This window comes from Tetrao urogallus (assembly GCF_951394365.1).
Source record: "Tetrao urogallus genome assembly, chromosome: 1".
NCBI lineage: Eukaryota > Metazoa > Chordata > Aves > Galliformes > Phasianidae > Tetrao > Tetrao urogallus.
Window position 1 is genome coordinate 40,007,883 of NC_136813.1, and position 13,907 is coordinate 40,021,789.

The 13,907-nt window shown below is 38.5% G+C and overlaps 1 protein-coding gene across 1 annotated transcript in view; it reads left to right on the forward strand.

Annotated features, from left to right (window-relative positions):
* The window catches only part of PIBF1 (progesterone immunomodulatory binding factor 1), a gene marked incomplete at both ends in the record, with an annotated part of 161,532 nt that overhangs the window by 126,421 nt on the left and 21,204 nt on the right, over window positions 1-13,907 (forward strand). The window contains 2 exons of the mRNA XM_079547492.1: window positions 2,111-2,241; window positions 13,261-13,345. Coding sequence (XP_079403618.1) covers window positions 2,111-2,241; window positions 13,261-13,345 — 216 coding nt within the window. The remainder of the gene's footprint in view (window positions 1-2,110; window positions 2,242-13,260; window positions 13,346-13,907) is intronic.

The following is a 13,907-nucleotide window of genomic DNA, read 5'->3' on the forward strand; positions in this document are numbered from 1 at the left end:
GTAACCAAGAAGAAAATACACACTCCTCCTTAGATTCATTCATTTGATGGAACTATGCTAAGCAGCGTGCTTGCTTGGAAGTTGGAACCCAATGTAAAAGTTCAGCTGCTGAAGAAAACTAATCAGTTGATCCCATTATACCATTTCAGGCTTTATTTTACTGTATGGGGTCTTCAAGTCTCAGATCTTAAAAGATTGAATATGTAAGAATCTTGTACGTTAAGGTAGAAATCAGAGTTGCTTACAAAAAAAATAATGCTTTTTACTCAAGGATAATGGTTAATTCATATACATATGTATGTATAAGTAAAAATTTATCCAATACATGCATTTGGTGCTTAATGTATTCCAGTTTAATGATGATGATCTCTTCGACGTGTATAGAATAAAAATAGCGAAACACCATGATGGAAAGGGACAGCCTTTTTTTACTAAATGTGATACATTCTAGCTAGTAAAATTAGCAAAAGAACCAATGAGTTTAGCAGCATCAAAACAAGCTTGCAAGACTTGTTATTTCCCACCGAAGTACTTGAAAATACTTCACACCAAGCAGCTTTTGAAGTTTTTTAGGTTATCTGGAATGTGATTGTCTGAACAAGAAATGTTGGATTTTGTTTCTTCTTTAAAGGCAGCCTAGGGTTTTATGCTGAAATTTTAGGCCAGCCTGGAGATTGATATTCCATGTCTCAAAATTATCTCTTTGTCATGTAGAGACTCCTTCTGTTGTCTTCCTGATATAGATCTTTTTTGATAGCTTCCACTCTCAGAAAGCTAATAGCTTAATTTATTTTGTTGTTGATTATCAATTTATTGAAGGTAATTTATTTCATCAAAAAGATGATCGCCTTTTATTTTTAATTCTCTGCAGACTAGAGTAACTTCCCTAAATAATGTATTTAAGTAATACTTAAAGATTTATATGACTTTTAAGATGTGCAGTGCTACTTTCTCTCTTTCCACTTTTTTAAAATGTGAAGTTAACTCCCCTTTTAGCAAGGTCACAAAGATGAATGATGAAAGTTTTGTCTAAATGTTAATTTTTAGTAAATACAAACCATTGGATTATAAGTTCTTTGCCCATTTGACTAAGAGAACAGAAGAAAAACTGCAATAAAATATAAGGGAATCAGAGGAAGAAAGTAAAGAACTCAGGCAACAGCCTCATGTTTTGAAAATGGGGACTGAGAGAAAAATCTGACCTTAAAGTCCTGAAATACTCCTTAGGCTAGTTTAATAGGATGGTGGGGGTTTTTTGTTGTTATTGTAGGGTCTTTTTTTCCTGCTTGCTTGGAACAACGATTTGGCAAATGCAGATTGTTTATCTATTCAAGAAATTTTTAACTAATTGAAGAAATACATTGAAAATGGTCAAAATTTTAAAAAATTGGTATATTTTCTTTTAAATCTAGTTGATGTTCTTGACTTGTGCGTGTTCCAGCAGATTGAACTGCTAAATCTTGACGTTTGAACTTAATTATCTATTAGTAAATTAGTAATTTAGTAAATTACTAATTCTGTATTTAGTGAATTATGTTGTTATATGGTTTGTATCTTGAACAGTATAAGCTAATATTTGGTTTTTATTCCTAGTGATCTTTATTTGTGTAGGATGTAAGACTAGGAAGGCTTTGTTTCCTACGTTATAGGAATGAGAAGTCTTTTAAACTACTCTGTTAAACATCCTATTGGATGTTTCTATACAGTTATCGATAAAAGAAAATGGGACTTCTCTTCCATTATTACTGCATTTTTATTTAGATTCAATTCCATTCCAAGTGTCACATGTGGTCAGTAAGGTGAACAAACAGAGGCTTTGTTTATTCTCATTTTTTTCTTCCATCAGTGAAAGCTGTTAAATTAAAACTCTTGAAAATGCACATTAGGAGAATATAGATAGTGGTAGCATGATTGTAGTGAAAATATAGAAAAATTAGAATAGAAGGAAGAAGGTAATTTACTAGATACTAATTTGGAGATAGATTGTGGCATTTTTTGAGAGAATGGGTTTGGTTTTTATATTACTATGCAATTGGTAATAATTGTGATTCAGTAATAAGTTACTGTCCTTATTAGTAAAAAAATTAGTAATAATTTTTTTCTTTGTCAGCTTGACAGAGCAAATTCTTTGTTGAGTCAAGTACAACAGCCATACAAATACCTCATTGAAACTGTGCAACAGAGAGATTCTCAAATAAGTGTACAGAAGGAACACATTGCAGAACTTGAAAAAGATGTCAGGTAATGAAATTTGCTGTTCATTTATTTTAAACTGAAAGTAAAACCATTTCTGTATGTTTCATTAGAAAACTGTTTTATTGTGTGTAAAGTAGCAGATATAGACATTCCATCATTGACTAAGTCCAGCCGCTTAGATGGAGAAGACCCTTAAGACCACCAACCTTACGCTACCAAGTTCACCACTAAATCATGTCCTTAAGCACCATGTCCACAACTTACTTTAATATTTCCGGGGATGACGACTCCAGACTATTCCAATGCTTAACCACCCTTTATTTTATTAACTTTTCCTAATATCCAATCTAAGCTTCACCTAGTTCAACTTGAGGCTGTTTCATAGCAAAACTATTCAGAGTACTAGGATGGTTTGGAATAGGGTTTTCTAAGCCTTAAGGAAGAACACCTAAAAATTCTTTTATCCAAATAAATCTATACACAAACACATTTATAAATAAAGTGAAATCTTCACTCATAGTCTCTCTCAAGGTATCTTTTGCTGGCTTATTATTAATAGATCATTTATTTTTCTTCCAGAAAACAAGTGTTGATATATTACAATATATAAGAAGTAAATTGTCCTTTTCCAGAAGATGAAAAATCACAATAATAACTACATATGTAAGGCCTTATCTTTCAATTGTGAATAAAATAAAGAATTAGTCAACAACAAATAAAATTTTCAGGTAGAGGTGTGTCTCGCTCCAATTTATAGGAGGGAGATGAGGTTCTTTTAATATCTGCATACCCGGCGTGAGATTAAGAAACAACGGTTCATATGTTAGTCCATCCAGTTTATTACAAATCCTAATCAGGGAGATGAAGAAGGGAAGGAGGGTGATAGAAAAGATAGGAAAGAAGCAAGAATAGTGTAAAGCGGGGATACTCACCACCAGGATCCAGCAGCGGTCCCGTTTCAAGACGTTTCAAAGGTGCGAGGCAGAAGCAGCGGGGGGGGGTTGGGGGTAGCAGCAGCGTGGCCGGACTTGGGCAGCAAGCAGGTAGCAGGAGGCAGCCGCAGAGCCAATGCGGGAGGAAGCATCAGGGCTCAGGCAGCAGGCCCAGGAGAGTTCGTCAGCATGCAGGAATTCCGTAGCGTGAGAAGAGGCAGACCTCTTCTCCTACTTCAGCATGTAGGCATCACTTCGTGAGGAATCTGTTGTCAGAAATCCTGTTCTTCTTGAACCTGTTGCCAGAAAACCTATCCTCATGGTTTTCGATTCCTCTTTAATCCTACTTGTTCTCCTGCCTACGGGACAAGATGGGCCTTGAGCAAGAGTCATTGAGTACCCCCTGAGATGGCCATCATCCTGAGATAGGTCCACACAAAGGAGCACTTCACAGCTATTTAGCTGCAGTTCATCTCTCTCTCCTTACCCCTGGCCTTGTCCATCTGTGTCCCCCAGACAAAGGATTTCTCAGCCCCTGCCCAGGACTTGCCTGGACTTGAACAAGTCCGTCTGTGTCTCCAGCAAGCTTTGAGACACCGATGTTAACAGAACAATATCTTACAAGGTGACCTGAAAACTTTTTTTTAACTATTAAAAGTTTTTTTATTTTTTATAATATAATATAATATAATATAATATATATAATATATATATAATATATATAATATAAATATTATAATATTTATTATTTTTTATTAAAATTTTTAACTATTAAAAGTCTGTCAGCTGGGAGGAAAAAAAAAATGCATGTATTTGAGTATTTTTCAGTTTTAGATTTCTTTAAATGAAGTCTTCATATTTGCTTAATAGTAGATTGATCAGTTTTCTGAAAGTGTCTGTTTTGTGCCATTAAGACATAAGAACTTGCATTATCATCATTGATTCTCTTAAGCTTTTACGGTTTATCACAAATGCTGCCCAGATATTGTTCCTAAATTTAGCCTACAAATTTAGGCATTTAAATTAGGAACTTGGCCATGTCAGATTTTCTTAGTAGCTCACAGAGGAAGTAATTCAGATTTTGGATGGAGTGAGCCTTTTGTGAGAGATGCTTGTTAATCTTCATTAGCTACAGAGGGAATTTTTGGCTTCTTAAAGAAAATATATCCGTACCACATAGTGAGTAAATAGACAAGCAGTACTCTACTGTGGCGAGCCAAGGTGTGCTCACCACAACTCAGTCTTTCTTTGAATGAAATTATAGCCTGACAAGAAACTATTTTCACCATCAATGGTTTTGTAGCAGAAAGGTGACACTTCACGCTTAGATGTTTTGGTAAGAAGTTTTTTTCCCATAGTTTCCATTTTTTTCTTTGAAACAGAAATATCTAATATTCTTTTGTCACAGTTTTATCTTTGCCTTAATTTCATTGTCCAGTGAAATTACTAGAAACATCTGTGTTGTTTTTTTTTTTTTTTTTTTTTTGTCAGTAGTCCCTAACACCGCTTACACATACTTACACATTTAAACCAAATATCCTAAATTGTTAGCTGAGAAATCATAATCTGGTATAAAATTGATAATACTGATCACAGGCTTTCCCGTACCTCTAACTGGCATAAGAGATAGAGGAAGAGAGAAATACTACATTCCAGCAATCAGTTATCATGACAGTAGCCTTTTGAAACTACTGATGACAGATTTAAAATATCACTTTGGTTACTTCAGATTACTTTGCAGAATGCTGTCTCTCAGCTCTCACAGAACTTAATCTGAATATGTTTTAAGTAAATTAATGATAAACCCTACAAAATATGTACCAGGTAGACCTCTGATGAATTAAAAGATTTAGACCATTACTCACATCAATCTTTCTTAGTCTGTTAAACATAATTTTATTGGTTTGTCTGTGGAATATTTTTGAGAGAGTTCAGAGAGTTAATGCTGCTCAGGAAGGACCTAAATTCTACAGATAATGTTGGTGCTATTAGAAAAGCAAATAGTGCAAAAACTAAATATTAATTATGAAACCTGGCTTCTCTGTATCTCAGAACTCAGTCAGAAGTTGATATTTATAAATCCATTTCAGCATGAAATTTCAGGCTGTTCTAAGAAAGCGTGATTTCTGATATCAGTTTTTTCCTCAAGAGGAGTGGGACATTTGGGCAGATCCTTTTGTTATGACTCTTGAGAAGTCCTGCAGGTCCATCCAAGTTTCCTTCCGTGATCTCTGTAGTTCACTTAAACCGCAGTAGCGTTGTGCCCATATCCATAAGTCAAATTCTTGAGCCAAGGCTGTCTTTCACAACCCCTGTATCTAAATTTCTTCCTTACATGGGAAATATTGTGTAATTATTTAAATAGTGTTCAAGGTTGTTTGTGTCAATAGTTGGCAAGTTGAAAAGAGAGGAATGGTCAAAATATGTGCCAAACTGAATCAAAGCCTGAAAGTAGTCAATAGTTGTGTGCTTAACTGCTTAAGCACTGCTTGATATCATAGAATCATAGAATCACCAAGGTTGGAAAAGACCTAAGAGATCATCCAGTCCAACCGTTCACCTATTCCCAATAGCTCCCACTAAACCATGTCCCTCAGCACAACATCCAGCCTTTCCTTGAACACCCCCAGGCTCGGTGACTCCACCACCTCCCTGGGCAGTCCATTCCAGTGCCTGACCACCCTTTCTGAAAAGTAATACTTCCTGATGTCCAGCCTGAATCTCCCCTGCCGTAGCTTGAAGCCATTCCCTCTGGTCCTATCACTAATGACACGAGAGAAGAAGCCGACCCCCAGCTCACTACAACCTCCCTTCAGGAAGTTATAGAGAGCAATGAGGTCTCCCCTGAGCCTCCTCTTCTCCAGGCTGAACATTCCCAGCTCCTTCAGCCTCTCCTCATATGGCCTGTGTTCCAGACCCCTCACCAGCTTTGTTGCCCTCCTTTGAACACGTTCCAGGGCCTCAATATCTTTCTTGCAGTGAGGGGCCCAAAACTGGACACAGTACTCGAGGTGCGGCCTCACTAGTGCTGAATATAGGGGAACAATCACCTCTCTGCTCCTGCTTGCAACACTGTTTTTGATGCAAGCCCGGATGCCATTGGCCTTCTTGGCCACCTGGGCACACTGTCGGCTCATGTTCAGCTGAGCATCAATCAATACCCCCAGGTCCGTTTCCTCTACGCAGTCCTCCAGCCACACCGCCCCAAGCCTGTAGCGTCGCCTGGGGTTGTTGTAGCCGAAGTGCAGGACCCGGCATTTGGCCTTGTTGAAACTCATCCCATTGGCCTCAGCCCAGCTCTCCAGCCTGTCCAGATCTCTCTGTAGGGCCTCGCTACCCCCAGGCAGATCCACGCTTCCAGCCAATTTGGTGTCATCTGCGAATTTACTGAGGGTGCACTCAATGCCCTCATCGAGGTCATCAATAAAGATATTGAAGAGGACAGGCCCCAGCACCGACCCCTGGGGAACACCACTCACGACCGGTCGCCAGCTGGATTTGACTCCATTCACCACCACTCTCTGCGCCCGGCCCTCCAGCCAGCTCCTCACCCAGCCAAGAGTGTACCCATCCAAGCCTCGGGCTGCCAGCTTCTGCAGGAGAATGCTGTGGGAGACAGTGTCAAAGGCTTTGCTGAAGTCTAGGTAGACCACATCAACAGCCTTTCCCTCATCCACCAGTTAGGTCACTAGATCATAGAAGGAGATCAGGTTGGTCAAGCAGGACCTGCCCTTCACGAACCCATGCTGGCTAGGCCTGATCCCCCGCTCATCCTGCACATGCCGCATGATCTCCCTCAAGACAATCTGCTCCATCCCCTTCCCTGGCACCGAGGTCAGGCTGACAGGCCTGTAGTTCCCCGGATCCTCCTTACGACCTTTCTTGTAAATGGGAGTCACATTGGCAAGCCTCCAGTCTTCTGGGACCTCACCAGTCAACAAGGAGCGCTGGCAGATGGTGGAAAGCGGCTCGGCTATCACCTCCGCCAGTTCCCTCAGCACTCTCGGGTGGATCTCATCTGGCCCCATCGACTTGTGACAGTCCAGTTGGAGCAGTAGGTCTCTGACTGTTTCTTTCAGAATCACAGGGGGGTTAGTGTGCTCCCCAGCCGAGATTACCAGGTCAGAGAGAGGAGTATCCTGAGGATAACTGGTCTGACTTTTGAAGACAGACGTAAAGAAGGCATTCAGAACCTCCGCCTTTTCCTTATCCTCAGTGGTCACATTCCCAGCCTCATCCAGCAAAGAGTGGATATTCTCCTTTGTCCTCCTCTTACTGTTAATGTATTTATAAAAGAGTTTCTTATTCCTTTTCACCCCAGCAGCTAGGTTAAATTCAAGCTGGGCTTTTGCCTTTCTGATTTCACCTCTACACATCCTAACGACTTCCTTGTATTCGTTCTGAGTGGCCTGTCCCTCTTTCCACAGGCGGTAGATTCTCTTTTTCTCCCGGAGCCTCAAGAATAGCTCCCTATTCATCCACGCCGGTCTTCTTCCCCGCTGGCTCATTTTGCAGCTCAGGGGGACTGCCTGCTCCTGCGCCCTTAAGACTTCCTTCTTGAAGAGCAACCAGCTCTCTTGGACCCCTTTACTCGCTAAGACTGAATGCCAGGGGACTCCCCCTATTAGTCCCCTGAACAATTCAAAGTCCGCCCTCCTGAAGTCCAAGGTAGCAATTTTACTATTCCCCCTCCAGGCTCCACCATGAATCACGAAGTCTATCATTTCATGGTCGCTCTGTCCAAGACAGCCTCCAACCTCCACATCTCCCACCAAACCTTCCCTGTTTGTGAACAGCAGGTCTAGTGGGGCAGTTCCTCTCGTGGGTTCCCTGACCAGCTGTATCAGGAAGTTGTCCTCTACGCATTCCAGAAACCTCCTAGACTGCTTCCTGTGTGCTGTGCTGTACTCCCAGCATATGTCAGGGAAGTTATTATGTGAATCATGTGTGATTTGATTACCATTCAAAGATGAGAGATTACTGAGGGACAATCAAAACCCTGTAAAATGTTGCCCATCTATATCTCCATTACCACTCTCTTCCCCATCTGCCACTGAATTCTTCTGGGCAGGACACTGACTCTGTGCTGGCATTCTGCAGTGGAGCTGAGGTGTGACTGGGAGGAGGCCACCTTGTATACTTGTGAACTGTGTACCTGCAGAAATTCTCAGGTCTTGAATGACAAGGCATCTACAGGATGAATTTATAGATCCACATATTTCAAAATACTCTATAAAGTAACCTCTTATTTGTTAGCTCGAATAGCACTTATTAATAAAAGTAAATAGTGATGGTTAGTAAGAGCAGTTGTGTGTATGTGGATGACTCTTTCATATAATAAAGAAAGCTCTCTAGCATGCAGTTCTTTAACCAGAAATGAAAACACTACATTTAGCTCTCCTTTTGAAAAGAAATGCCTTGTAACTATGTCATGCTGTGGGCAAACAAGACTGTGAATTTCATTCTTGTGTGTGTAGTGAAGTAATTGTAGTTTTGGTACATAGTTTTGTGCTGAAACAGCTAGGTATATAAATAACTGGAGACATTACACAAGACTTCATTCATAAAGAGAGTATTTATTTTAAATTTACTCAAATTTCTCCATACCAATGGTTGATTTTAAAAGTGGTTTGCTGATCCAAAAGCACTCCTCAAAAGCCTAACTGTGTGGCAAAACCAGAAGCAGTACAAGGATTTTGCTAAGAAGCTCTGCGTTTTGGGTTCCCTAATCGCGTTCCAAACATTATAAATTCAGCATACAGTGTTAGTTGACTTTTTCCCATCATAGAATGAGCAATGAGTTTTTTGTGAGAATGTTACCGTTCTGTTAAATGTGCATCATCTATCCAAACACTAAAGTAAGCTACTTGTGAAACAACAGTTATGCAACTGTTTCTTTTTTCTACAAATGTATGTTTACTGACTCTTATTACAATTTATATAAGTACAACTTAAATATATATGTATATATAGCTGGATTTTTTTTGTTTACTTACTACTTAAAAAAGAAATCCTTTTTCAATTTGGACACTACACAGACTAGAGTTCTTAAGCCACCTGAAGTAATCCAGTTGAAATCATCAAACAGCAGACTTCTAAATGTCTTCAAAAATTTGATCTGTGGTTATTGTGCTGTGGCTGCATAATGAGAGCTCACAAATTTTTCATATATTCTCTAAAGAACTTTTATTTGAGAACTTTTTTTATATCTAACTGCATGAATTTAAAAAACTACTTCAAGGTTCAAAACTCGCTGCCTGCTCTGAGCTCATCATCATTTGCAGAGAAGGGGCATACATTATAGATTTAGTTTTGTGTACAAAGCCATCTTATATACTATTTTTTAATTTGATTTTTTTTTTGTGGTATTTGGATATGATAATAAGATGCAAAGAAATAATCAAAGATTGAACTTAAATTTTCATCTTCATTGTACTGTAACTTGAAAGTAACAAACATGAAGGTACAATCCTTATTTCATAAACGTTTGGGATCTACAGTTCTACAGAAAAGGAACCTACTTTTTGTCAAACTGAATAGAAGCAATAATAAAAAACAGCAATATTAAAACAGTGTTTATTTAGTGTGTCCAGCACAAACATATTATTCAGAACATTTAATAATAGAAACTTCTGAGTATGCCAATAGCTGATATTCTTAGACCAGAGATTTAAAAGATGCTTTAATTGCCCAAATTTAAATTTAATGCTTTAAAATCTGAGACTAGGAAACGTTAGTTTTCTTTTTCCGGAAAAAAAACACATTACCTTATTCTTATGGTAATTCAAATTACCATATTCTTATGATATCCACGCTAAATGGCCTGTGGATCACAAGGAAAGCAAACCAAAACAAGGCAATAGTTGCAGTGTGCCATGTGTATGTATGAGACAAACGTATTCCATATTTCTCATCCCTGAATTCATATCTGGTGAGGTCTTGAAGGTGTAGTGGAATGCAAGAGCATGCTCTTGTAGAAAGCGATAAGATCCCCTCTTCTTCTCTAGACTAAACATCCCCATCTCCTTCCATCAGCCACTTCCCATAAGACCTGTGCTCCAGACCCCTCACATCTTCAGTGCCCTTCTCTGGACACTCTACAGAGCTTCAGTGTCTTTCTTGTAGCGAGAGGTCCAAAACTGCGCACAGTACTCAAGATGTAGCCTCACCAAGCTGAGCACAGAAGGAGAGTTGCCTCCCTATTCTTGCTGGCAAAGCTATTTCTGATACTAAGATGCCATTGTCTTTCTTGGCCACCTGGGCACACTGCTGGCTCACGTTTAGCCATGTGTCGACCAACACTCCTAGGTCCATTTCTTCCTCACAGTCTTACAGCCACCCCATCCCAAGCCTGTAGCATTGACTAGGGCCAAAGCTCCAGCCAAAGTGTAGGACCCAGCACTGGGTCTTACTGAACTTCATCCCATAGGCCTCAGCCCTGAGACCCAGCCTGTCCAGATCTCTCTGTAGGGCCTTCCTATCCCTGAGCAGATTGACATTTCCTGCCAACTTAGTGTCAACTGCCAACTTACTGAGGGCGCACTCAATGCTCCCATCCAGGTCATCAGTAAAGATATTGAAGAGGACAGGCCCCAGCACCGACCCTTGGGAACATCCCTTGTGGCCTGTAGCCAGCTGGATTTAACTCCATTCACCAGTACTCCTGGGTCCAGTCCTCCAGCCAGTTCTTTACTCAGCAAAGAGAAGCTATGGGCTGCCAGCTTCTCCAGCCGTATTCTGTGGGAGACAGTGTTAAAGGCTTTGTTGAAGCCTAAGTAGACTATATCAAGAGCCTTTCCATCTTCCACCAGGTAGGTCACCCAATTACAAAAAAAGATCTGATTGGTCAAGGACCTGCCTGTCATTAAGCCAGATTAGTAGAATGATCTTTTTGCAAAGTCACAATTTTTCTACCCACATGGTTAGGGATAGAAAAGGCTGTCCTTTGAACAGCAGGTTTCACTGAAGTCATCTGAAATGAACTTTAAAGGAACTGCTGTCTGCTTTCTTACACCACAAATTAAAACTGGATTAGTTTAAACTGCTTGTTGATGGACATGTCAGATGGCTTAAAGTTAGAACCTCATTGACCTCTTATATCCAAGATACTTGTTAGAACATTTTCTTTACAGGGACTGAAATTATCTTCTTCCCCAAAGTGAACTTTCAGGAAGTTTTACATGGTCATTATAGGTGTGAATTTATTAACATATTAATTGTATATATGCCTCTTTTGCAGTACTCTTTCAGAAGTGTATGAATTATTCCCTTCTGACAGCAATAATGAAAAAGCATAATTATTGCAGAACTACTAAATCTGAAGTCTCTGTGTATTTTGGTAATTCTGCATTCATAGCATTTTTACATACAACAGAAAGCACATAAAGTGCTACTGAATGATATAGCAGAGTAATTCCTGTATTTTATCATAAACAAAGAAAATGAAAATAATGCTGAGAGTGCTCCACATGGGTTGGTTTTGTCATTCTTTCAGAAAATACAACTGGTATAACTAGAATAGGTTTTACTCTGCGGATGAAATTAAACCTTGAACATGAATTTCTGGTTAGTCATGAACACTTTTGTATGTGCTTATTCAGTACACTATTTAAGTCGTACAGGAACTTTTCATTATTGCTTCTCTAATAAGTTTGTGAGTCATTGTCTAAAATAATTGGTTTCTGCTCTGAGAAAATCCAAGAAAAACTTTTGCATCAGTAAATTACAACAAATTAACCCAAGAAAAAACAGTACAGCAATTTTATTATGATTAAAAATGTCACAGAAAATAAAACTCTTGAAAATAGTATAATATCCTTGTAGTTTTTCATAAATTTTACTATTGCCCTTTTAAGTAACTGAGCAAGGCAGCTAAGCAATCTGATCATAGTAAGCAAAATTTCAGAGTATTAATGAATGCCAGAAGAAATTGACAGCCGAAGTCTCCAATACAAATCTTGTAAGAAAATTCCAGAAAATGTCTGGAACAGAGAATGATGTTTACTTGAAACAAGCAGATGTTACGCATACAACTAAAGAAAATGTTGATTTATTTTGCTGATAATTTCTAGATCAAATATTGGGAATCCTAAATAATTGTGTTTGCAATGTACATAATTGCTCCACTCAATTTCTAAAATTTTAATACATTTGCTTTTGAACTCATAATCTGATTCAGTACTGTATGTTTTCATTCCATATGCAGAGTTGAATTTTGCATAGCTGCTGATGTATATTGCAGTTTATATTGCAGAACCTATTTAGTTAAGTCACAGTAATGGTACAACATTGTTCTACTAAGAAAAATTCCGTCTATTTTAAGAAAATAGATTATGTCCAGACATTATGTATGCGTTAGTGTGAAGTTTATTATTGGAAACTGTTGTTTGAGATAATTGTGGAAATATATTTAGCTATATTAGGTGAATTGCTACCTAGAATCAGAATGTGTACACAAAATAAAATGTTCAGATTACATAATTGTTTAAAAAAGGACAATTAAAGCTAAATTTGCTATTGCGTGTATTTATGGTAAAATAGTTTTCACGCTGTTCATAAGAAAGACTTGATTCTTTTGAGTCTCTTGTCATATCAAATAAAAAAACACATTTGAAATTTCTGCTGAAACTACAGAGCTGAAAGTGGAAGCTGCATCTTGATACTTCTTGTATTTATTTTCGGAATTTTAAATACAGTAATGTCAAAAAAGGTGATTTTTGAAAGGGTGATGTCTGCTGTACTAGTGATGTAGGTAGAAAAAGGAATTTTGATATTGAAATCGGAGGTACAACAAACCTTGCATAGCTTTTGAAATGAACTCCTTTTGCTAAGAATAAACCAATAAATAATAATAGAAGGTTCTGATAATTTTTAAATTACCCTTCAGGGAATTAAAAAAAATTGAATAGAATTACTTGACTAAATAAGATTTTGTATACATGGCTGCATTTAGGTCCTTTTATAAAAATTCCTGTGCTTAAAGACAGAGCAGGATCATCTGATACAATTACTTGAGCAGATTTTCATTGTTGCCAATATTTAGCTTTAGAAAATGCATGTTTCAACCAGAATACAAGATTAAAAGAGATTATCTGTTGCTATTACCGTATTTCCTATCCTCTTTTTTTGCCAGTCTTTTAAATAAAGAAAAGACAGCTTTGCTGCGTGTCAAGAATCAAATGGCAGCAGATTTGGAGAGACTTCTAAATCATCGTGAGGTAATCTTTCTGTTTTAGCATAACTAACATAAAGTCAATTTTCTCTCTCCTTAGCCTTAAACCATAGGAAAAAATGTTTAGGTTTGATTTTTTTCTTTCTTTTCTTTTCCTGTGTCGTTCTGAGAAACACACGTGATGATATCTGTCAGGCACCATGGAGAACCTGAACATAGATGTCTTGATGTACAACAGTTTGCTAAACAGGCTGACCATGAGCCAGTAGGGAGCCCTTGTGGGCGAGAAGGCCAGAGGTGTCTGGGCTATCCTGGTATCCATTAACAAAGTGTTGCCAGCAGGTGGAGGGAGATGATCTGCCCCCTCTACTCTGTCCTGGTGAGGTCACATCTGGACTACTAAATCCAATTCTGGGTTCTCCGGACAGGGAACTATTGGAGAAAGTCAGGATGAGGAAAGGAAACTAGATGGCAATCACTTAGGTTTCATCCAGAATCATATTTCTGTATAAACACACCTGAGTTTCATCCAAGTAAGAAGTCAGAGTGCTTCTGGAAGAAGAGTGCTTCACATCTAAAAGTGTGCAAAATCTTGTATTTTAGGAGTC